Below are 10,794 nucleotides of genomic sequence, written 5' to 3'. Positions count from 1 at the left end.
TATAATAAAAATTATTTCTTATCTATTAATAGTTATTATTTATTATTTATTAATAGTTATTATTTATTATTTAATGTTAGGTTGTTGACTTGATTATGCAATAAATGAATAATCGTTTTTCAGAATTTAATACAGAATTATTTGGCTGCATATCATGTCTTCCTCCCAGAAATTCATTCTCCCAATTTGATATTCGTAAACTCATTCGTCTTGCCAAACTTTATCCCAAAAATTTCACAGGCAATGATTATTTATTTTTGGAACAACAAATTCGGGCTTACTTATTTAATTTGCGGGATGATCCTCAATTTTCTTAAATTGAAGACTTGGGAATTCTTGCTCAAAAATTGATTGCAACAGAAAAACATATAGTATTTCCATTGGTTTATCGATTGATAGAGTTGGCTTTAGTTTTATCAGTTGCAACTGCATCCGTTGAAAGAGTTTTTTTCTGCAATGAAGACCGTGAAGACTGATTTGCGTAATCGAATGGGAGATGAATAGATGAATGATAGTTTAGTTGTATATGTTGAGAAAGATATTTTCTCAACAATTGAAAATGAGCCAAATATTGTAATATTTTCAACAAATAAAATCTCGTAAAATAAATTTGTCTTCTTTTGAACCGACTCATGAACAAGAATAATTTAGTGACTGTGTTTATTAGTATTTTGTAATTGTGTTTGTTAATATTTTTATGTAATTATCGAGTAAAATATTAATTAGAAAATGTATTTAATTGATCACCAAAAAATGTTACGTTACTATATATTTGCCCCCCCGAGAAAACATTTCTGGGTCCGCCACTGCCTAGTCCTAACATAATTAGGAATTTTTAAGGTTAAAAATAAAATAATATATATATATAATATATTTGTAAATGATCTTGAGTCTGGTTAGATATATATATATATATATATATTCGAATTGGAGTGTTTGAGAAAACTTAAGAGAAAAAAAAGTAATAATTGGTGATGATTATTTTTGGTAAAAGAACTTAAAGAATATTGATATATATGAATAAAATAAAAAATAATAATTTAAAATAGAGAATATTTTGGTTAATGAAATGAGTAATGTGATGTTGAGAAAGATTAATTAAAAAATTAATTTTAGACTAATTTTTTTAAAAACAAAAAAGAACAAGACCTTACTTAAATCACCGTCCATTGAATAGTTAAAAAGATAAAATACTATTTTTACTGCTTAAAATAAAATACTGATTTCACTAAAAAAATAAATTAAAAATACTCAATCGAACTAATGACACGTCTATGGAATAAGATTTATCTGTCCGATCATAATAATCATTTGTCAATAATATTTATTTTTCATTCGTATCTAAATATGGATATTGGACTTTCAAAACAAAAGAATAATTATTTAGAAAAGAAAAGAAAAGAAATTACGGTGATTTATTTTTCTCTTTCTCTCTCTACCCATCATCATCTTCTTCATCTTCTTCTTCCTCTGTAAATCCCATTTAGTTTTATTCTCTCTCTAAACACATTCTTTGCTTCTTCCTTTAAATCACGAGATCCTCATCTCTTTTCCTCTTTCTTCTCTCTCTCTCACTTTCTCTATCTACATGTCTTCTTCAACTCTTCCATGTCTTTCCTTCTTCCTCCCTTCTAGATGGTGTCCGTCTTATAGTTTTAGCGGTAGACATTGTTGATAACCGCCGGTGGGGGACGAACAAGAAAAACAAAACAACAACATTCCATTCACAAATACACACAATTAAGAATCCCCCACCATCGATTTCATCAAAATGTCTCATCTTAACAACAACCCAGTTTCCAACCTAGGGTTAGATGAAATGTCAGATAGATTTCGCGATTCGTTGACCACCTCTGATAAGAACGATAATAAACCAGACTTCAGAGAACTGGATCTGGGTTCACCTGTTTCACCTTTGCGTAACCGTCACAGAGCGTTAATCAATACTACAACCACCACCAGTAGTAGTTCGAGTTCGTCTGGATCTGTTTCAGGTCGAAATGCACCTTCCCAACCTCAGAGGAAATCCGATTCCGGTGAGCTATCTGGGATCTTAGATAGCGGCGGCGGAGGATCATCACGAGGACTTAAAGGTCACGCGAGGTCCAGCTCGGCAAATTCTTATCCATTGATCTATTCTGGTGGAAGTTCCGCTACTTCTCCTCTCAATGTGCCACCGACCGGTAACATTTGTCCATCGGGGAGGATTTTGAAGACTGGAATGGCGAGTCGGAGTTCTAAACCTGATGTTTTAGGTACTGGATCGGGAAATTACGGCCATGGAAGTATAATCCGAGGTGGTGCCAGTCCAAAGCTTGGTGGCATAGACTGTGCAGCCGATGGAATCGCTGCTAATTCGATGAAGAAGAAGAAGCTGTTAACATCGTCTGCTCCTGATCCGGATGAGCTGAAAGAAGCAGGAAATCAACAGTATAAACATGGTCATTTGATTGAGGCGTTGGGTTTGTATGACCAAGCAATTTCAATGTCTCCTGGAAATGCTACTTACAGATTCAACAAAGCAGTAGCATTGATGGGTCTCAACAGGCTTGTAGCTGCGGTGAAAGAATTTGAGGAAGCTATTAAATTGGATTCAACATATGTCAAGGCACATTATCGATTAGGATCTCTTCTTCTTCGGTGAGTTTTCTCTTAATGCTTTGTTTGAAGGTTTATAGTTTCGATTTTGCTGGACTGCGAGTTCATTATTTGAAGGTTTACAGTTTAGGGCAGATCGAAAGTGCCAGAAAACACATATGTTTTCCAGGACAGAAACCAGAGGAGACTGAGATGAAGAAGTTGCAAGCAGTAGAGATGCACTTAAACAAGTGTAATGATGCTCGAAAGGTTAGTGATTGGAAAACCGCACTCAAGGAATGCGAATCCGCCATTGCTGTAGGAGCTGATTCTTGTTCTCTGGTTAGTTTGTTTCTTCTATTTCGTTTTTAAGAATTTGATGATCTTATCTCTTAGACTGAATAACGAAAAACTCCACAGCTATACGCATGTAAAGCAGAAGCTTTTCTGAATCTTCACCTTCTTGACGATGCCAATTTAAACTTGGCAAACATTTCAAACCTTGAACCCATGTCAGCTTCTAGTTTAAGATCCAAAATTTTCGGGATGTTGGCTGAATCATATCTCCATTTTGTCAGAGCCCAAATTGAAATGGCATTTGGAAGGTTAGATTTCCTTCTCTTGGAATAAGATTCAGATGAATGGAATGGAATGGAATGGAATGAAATGAAATGAAATGATGGATTTGAATGATTGCAGGTTTGAGAATGCAGTTAAAGAGGCTGAAAAGGCAGGACAGATCGATCCAAAAAACATAGAAGTTTCTGTTCTTCTGACTAATGTTCGTCTAGTCTCAAGAGCTCGAATCCGCGGAAATAATCTCTTCAAATCCGAAAGATTCACAGAAGCTTGTTCTGCTTATGGGGAAGGTCTTAGGCATGATCCTTCCAACTCAATTCTCTATTGCAATCGAGCAGCCTGTTGGTATAAGCTTGGAATGTGGGAACGATCAATCGACGATTGCAATCAAGCTCTTTCAATTCAACCGAATTACACAAAAGCCCTTTTGAGAAAAGCTGCTTCAAACACCAAGGTATAATAAATAAATAAATAAAATCACACCCGAGAAAGAACTCTTTAATTTCATGTCAACGTTTTCTTTTATATCTATAGCTTGAACGATGGGTTGAAGCGATAAGAGATTACGAAGTATTAAGGAGAGAACTTCCAGACGACAGTGAAGTAGCAGAATCTCTTTTCCACGCACAAGTGGCCTTCAAGAAATCCCGAGGAGAAGAAGTTCATAATCTGAAGTTTGGTGGAGAAGTTGAGGTTGTCACTAGTCTTGAACATTTCAAGGCTTCTATTTCATTACCAGGTGAAACACGAATGTCATTTCTTTAATTCGTCAATCTAGCACACAATATCTTACAGTTATTTAAACAAAATTGGTTTCATTTTGAATAGGTGCTTCCGTGGTTCATTTCAAGACAGAAACGAATAAAAATTGCAGGCAGATAGCCCCGTTTCTCGACACCTTATCTGGACGCTACCCATCAATAAATTTTCTCAAGGTAAAAACATCTAATAATAATAATAGTAATAGTAATAGAACAACAAACATGTACATTCGAATGAAAAATCTTTTGTTATGGTTATGAAGGTTGACATTGAGGATACACCGGCTGTGGCAGTTAGCGAGAACGTGAGTATAGTACCAACGGTGAAGATCTACAGGAATGGTAGCCGTGTTAAAGAAATAATATCTCCGAGTCAAGAGTTTTTGGAGTCCTCAGTTAGGCATTACAGTTTCTGAAAATACAAAAAAAAAAAAATCACCAATATCTTCATTTTCTTGCTGGTTGGTCTTGATTCTTCTCAATGTTAGAGATGAACTTGCTTACCACTACCACCACCACCACCGTCTCCATGACTAAAAATTCGATTCATTCGTTCGTAAATGCACCCACTATTCCTTGCATCCTCCTCCTCCCCGCGAAAGAAGTTGGATTGTAGATGGTTTTTAGAGAAGAAGAAGAAGAAGGGCATGTACAGACAGAACAACAGATGATGATTTTATTATACAGGGAAAATTTGGAGGAGGATGATGATGATATGTTTGGTGAGTAGAATGGATGAACATTATTATTATTATTATTATTATTATTGATTGTTGTTTTAAATTCTAATGGGTATCTATCTATTTAGTTAAATGTTTGAAACAATTTAAAAGTTAATTATTCTTGTGCAAATATATTTATAGTGGTAGTTAGTTATTACTGTTGAAAAGGAAAAGGACAAAAGATGTTGAAATGGTACATGAGTGTTTTTAATTGATGGTCGGCCGGCCGCCCCTTTTACATTTATGGCCGGAGGGGTCGCCTGAGTTGTTGTTATAGTACTGTACCATTAATTACTCCTACTGCCCCTGCCCTCAATGAGCTGGTAATCATAATTCATATATATATACATATATATATATAATCACAGCCTGTATTTACCATTACACCCCTCACCCAGATCTTTAATTTATTTGAAATATATATAATTTTTTTTTTAATTTAGAAAGTTAGCAAACTTGTTGATTCTCATTTTAACTTAGGCCTTGTTCGGATTGGGGTTATTGTAATAACCTAGAGGGAAAAAATGAGTAATGATTATGATGATTTTGAGGAGATGAGAATATTTTTGATAAAATTACTTAAAGGGTATTGATACGTAATAATAAAATAATAAATACTAATTTAAAATAAAGGGTATTTTAGTATTTTGGGTAATGAATTGAGTGATGTGATTGATGAGAGAGGGAGTGAAAAAATGTTTGAGTAAATAACCCAACCAAACAAGGCCTTAAATATTTGTTCATTGTGTTATTGGTTTGGATATTTGGAGTGTTTGATTATTGAGGAGTTTAATGTGTAATGTTTTGGTTGTTTTAACTTTAATCCTATTTTGTAATTTAATTGAATCAAACTAGTCTTAAGTGGTCGGCAATAATAATAATAATAATAATAATAATAATAATAATAGTGGAGAAAAAGGAGGAAATTAGCTGGCAAATGGAATTCCGAGAACAAAATGACCTGTCATAGTCCTTACAGCTAGGATGCTTTAAGGCATGTTTGGTCCTCATTGCCAGCTGGCGTTTTATACTCTTTATTAGGGTCTTGTTTGATCCAGTGGTATTTAGAAAGTTTTTATTTTTAATTATTCTCATTTTTTTCATCCTTTCTTGTCATGCTTGAAAGGTAAAGCTTAAGAGTATTTTTTCTTCGTAGTTTATGAAGTTCTTGTTTAAAAAATAAAGATTATTTGAGTCAAAAAAACATTAAAACATATAAATATTAACTTTTTATTAAAAAATATTGAATTGCATTAGTGAATTATAAATTAAATAATATGCTATTAAAAGTTAATATAAATAACCCACACACAAGTTTCCGCTACCACGGTTTCCCTCATATGTGAGAGTGAGGGTTTAGGGTCCTCATAAATAACTTTTGAGTAAATCATGTTTGATTCTTTTTAAAAATAAATAAAATTATGAGAGAAGAACACAGAGAACAAATGAATCAATAGTAGAGGATCCCCTTTCTAAATAACTCATTTCTATCCAAATTGGACTTTCTTACCATAATTATTTTTACTCAAAAAATAAACCTAATATATTATATTACAAGGAGGGATTAAGGATGACAATTGGGTAGTTCGGTATTTATCACCTCTGTCTCAATTTTTTTTTTGAATTTTTTTACTACTATTCCCGTTTTATTCGGTTTTTGAGATTCCCGCGTAGCACCATTTAAACCATATTTTCAAAAATATTTTTTTTATATAAATAATTTTGTAATAAAATATATATTGTAATATATATTAAAAATAAATTTAAAACTCATATAAATTATATTGAAAAAATAAATATATTAATGATTTTATATATTTAATTGTATTTTTATTATTCGGGTAAAATTGGGGCGAGGGACACGAATATCATCTCCTCCCCATTCCCGATTAATTACCAGTCAAATCAGAAAAAAATCGTTCTAAACGGGATAATTCGATTCAGTTACCGTAAGACAGTTTCAAATTGTATCTTATAATGATAGGGAAGAGAAATTTGAGAGAAAATATGAAATGAAATGACGTATTATTATATTATTGACTTGGAAAAAAGAAAGTGTAAAAGAAAGTAAAATGAGTGAAATTTTTTATACTTTTTTCAACCATTCATTAGATTCTTTCACTCATTTCCTGTTCTTAATCTCTCAACCAAATTCAATGAATTTCTTATCCCATTGTATAAGTAAAGTTCAATCAAATTAATAACTTTTTCAGCTTGATGTTGGGTATTTTGAGATTTGTACTAAAAATTATTTATTTTATTTTACTTTTATAATTATTTAATTTATTAATAAAAAATATAAAAAAAGTTATTTTATAAAATTTAAATATAAAAAATATTATAATAATTTAATTAATTAAAAACTAAAATAACTTATTATATATTTTTAATTTCATAAAATCTAAAATATGTTTGATGATAGTTATTTGTGAAATTATACTCAAAATCCAAGCATATTTTTACTTATCTTGATAGGATTTTATGATGGATAAAAAAATGAAAATGATTAGAAATAACTTTGAATTGATGTATTTTAAAAAAATTCTTAGACTGGCCGGTTTAAATGATTTAAATAACTTAATTAGAAAAATGCCAGATAAATTCATTATAGCTTATACGTAGAAGAGGTGATAGAGAGAAAATTATATTTAAATGTAAAATAGGTTTGATTATAATATTTTGTGTTAACTTATTACGTAAAATTATTGTAGATCATTACGCACAGTGGCGGACTTACAAGGGGGGCCTTGGGGCCCGGGCCTCCCCCAACCAGGGTAAAAATTTTAAGATATTTGTTACATATATATATATTTATTTATCAAATAAGGCTTTGTCCTGCTGGTTTTAGAGCTGAAATTTATAAAAGGGGGTCAGGTGATCAAACCCTGCCACTCACATTTCTTTATAATAAATTAACACTTTCTTTTATAAAAAAATAATAATTTTAATATTTTATTTTATATAAACAATATTTATAATAATATATAAATTTTAGTTAATATATAAATAAGATTTATTTATATAAGTTAAAATATAAAGAATTATATATAAAATAATAAAAATCATATAATATTAAATTTATATTATAATTATATATATATATATTATTAATTTCAATATAATTAATAATACAAATTAATTATAAAATAAAGATTAAAATAACAATTTATATAAATATAAGGGTAAAATAATAATTTATATAAATATAAAGGTAATATATTATTTTATATTTCTTAATTTTAAATTAGTTTTAAACTATTTCAACAAATAAATGTATTTGTTAAATTTTATTTAGGGGCCTAGGGTTGTGACACTTTATTTTTATTTTTAGTTATTTATTTTATGTAGGATATAGAATAATGAAGATGTTCTATAAACGAATTTGTACTTTTACATCAATGATCAACCTGAGCCTTCTCAATCAATTATTGAGCCTACTAATGAGTCTAATGTTACTGATCAAATATACATGATTATAATATAGCATATCAAAAGATGCATCATTTTGTTTTTAGTGTTATCTTTTCAAGCCTTTAAATAGAAATAACGTAGATAATACTTTTATAGGAGATTGGTACAAAAATTGGAAAAGGGCATTAGAAAGATTCAATCGACATATGGGAACTTCAAATAGTTGTCATAATAAAGCTATAATTCAATTTGAATCATTTCAAGATCAAAGACATAGCATGAGAAACGTTTTACGTACATTGTGATATAGAAATAAATTATCGCACCCGTTTAACGATAATATTTGATGTAACACGCTTTCTATTGAGGCAAGAATTACCTTTTCGAGGACATGATGAGTCAAGTAATTCATCAAATAAAGGTAATTTTCTTGAATCGATTGATTGGTATAGTCAACGTAATGAAGAGATTTTTTCTTTTTTTGTACCGACTCATGGATAAGAATAATTTAGTAATTGTGCTTGTTAGTATTTTGTAATTGTGCTTGTTAGTATTTTTATGTAATTACCGAGTAAAATTTTAATTTAAAAATGCATTTATTTGATCGTCCAAAAAAATGCTACGTTACTATGTATTTGGCCCCCCCGAGAAAACATTTCTGGGTCCGCCACTGATTACGCAAACACTATACGTCCAGACTAAACGCCAAATCAAACATGCACATTATTTCACTAATTCTCTTAGGCCTTGTTCTCTTTGGGTTTTTTAAAAAACCCATTCAAAATCAGTTTTCCCATACATCACTTCTCAACAATCACATCACTCATTTCATTAACCAAAATACTAAAATACCCTCTATTTTAAATTATTATTTTTTATTTTATTCATATATATCAATACCCTTTAAGTCTTTTTACCAAAAATAATCATCATCTCCTCAAAATCATCGCCAATCATTACTTTTTTCCCTCTCTAGGTTTTTTCAAAAACCCCAATCCGAACAAGGCCTTATTTATCAAATTAATCGGTTCATTGACTAAAATATTAAAAATACTTTTTTTTATGTTTTTTCTAAAATATTACAATTTTCTTATAATTACCGTAAATCATTACTTTTTAGATAATTAAATTTATAGAAAACACAATATTAATATATACTAATAAAATAAAAAATATTTTAGTATTTAGTTTAATAAAATGAGTGATAGATAAATAAGAGTAAAATTAAAATAATATTTAATTATTTTGAATTATTTAAATAATTTAAATTTATCTAATCTTAGTTTATTTATTAAAATATTTTTATTTAAATTTTAAATATAAAAAATATTATAATAATTCAAATAATTTAAATAAACAATTTTTTTATTAAATAATTTATTTTAATTAAATATTTACTATAATTATTTTATTATTATATAAAATAAAATATTAATAATGTCTATAAATATTTAATATATTAAAATATTTATATTATAAGTGAAAATAAAATAAATTTGGTTAAGTTTATAAGAGACAAAGATTCTTAAGGTTAGTTTGATTTAACTTATTTTGCAGTTTTTTGTTTAATAGTTTACCTCCGTTTAATAATATTTAATGGCCAATATTTAATTTATTTGCTCAAGTTAATATGTTAATCGGTCTATTAATATATATATATATATATAATATATATAGAAAGAAAAAATTAATAGGCATATTTATTTATTTCATTCGTAACAATTTATTTGTATCATCTTATTATGAATTTTGAATCAAACTAACCCTATAGATCTGTAGATAACAACTCACCGTACATTAATTATTATGATTATTATTAGCTTTTTACCTTTTTGTCAAATTTGTCCACCTTTTATGTGAAACTTTTTAGTGGGGTTGTTTAGTACTTTTGTATTGTCAGTATTAAAAAAAAATACAGTAGTTGTTTTCATTTTATTAAAAAAAGAAGTGTTTTTCATTGGGTATAGAATCAATCAAGTTTTAAGTCTTTTTTGTATATAAAAAAGTAATTATTAATGTGAATAAAATTGAGTAAAGTTTATTTGAAAAAATAATTTTACAATTTTTTGTGTAATATTTTTTTTTTTTGTAAAATTGTTGTCCAAAATTGAACTTTTTTTTCATAAATACATACAATTATTAAGTTTTCCAATTATGCACAGTATTGTTCATATTAACCTATTTGGGATGCACTTTGAAAAATCATATTTGTTGAATATGATCACGTTTAGTTCTCATTTTCAAAAAAAAATATATTAATCAATTTCATACAAAAGTGTTTTCTTTTAAGTGGAACCTATTACCATATAAAAATGAGTAAATTCAGACAATGTTTAAAAGTTACATATGTACTTTTCCAACTATTATGTGAATTGAGTAATACAAGTTTAGTTTATTGGTTTATATGACCTTAAATTAGATTGTTAAAACTGTGATCCTATAATACATTCACAAGAGAAAATTGGTAGATTCAACAATCATGTCAAAGATGTTAAAGAACTCCAATGTGAGCTCCAAAGAAATAATGTCAAAGAAGTTATTAAAGAACTCGAAAATCCTAATACTTATTTCTGATTAAATACCTCTCAATTTTTTCACAAAATAAAATCTTTTCCCAACTTATACCAAACAAAATTATTTACAACAAATAACCAATTTTTATCCTAACTTATAACAAACATATATATATATATATATATAAATAATAATACTAAACTACAAATCATTGAATTCTCGCACCAACA

General features: G+C 28.7%; 1 protein-coding gene across 1 annotated transcript; it reads left to right on the top strand.

Annotated features, from left to right (window-relative positions):
- The first annotated feature begins 1,462 nt into the window (after positions 1-1,462).
- LOC124914785 (TPR repeat-containing thioredoxin TTL1-like) lies at positions 1,463-4,771 on the top strand. Its single transcript, XM_047455394.1, has 7 exons — positions 1,463-2,640; positions 2,724-2,919; positions 2,998-3,182; positions 3,277-3,610; positions 3,691-3,895; positions 3,985-4,091; positions 4,181-4,771. Exons 1-7 carry the CDS (start codon positions 1,772-1,774, stop codon positions 4,331-4,333), a joined length of 2,049 nt encoding a protein of 682 aa, XP_047311350.1. The 5' UTR covers positions 1,463-1,771; the 3' UTR covers positions 4,334-4,771.
- The last annotated feature ends 6,023 nt before the right edge of the window (positions 4,772-10,794 follow it).

Source organism: Impatiens glandulifera, chromosome 9 (assembly GCF_907164915.1).
Source record: "Impatiens glandulifera chromosome 9, dImpGla2.1, whole genome shotgun sequence".
Taxonomy (NCBI): domain Eukaryota; kingdom Viridiplantae; phylum Streptophyta; class Magnoliopsida; order Ericales; family Balsaminaceae; genus Impatiens; species Impatiens glandulifera.
The sequence above is the reverse complement of the archived record's forward strand: the minus strand, read 5'-3'. Positions and strand labels throughout refer to the sequence as shown.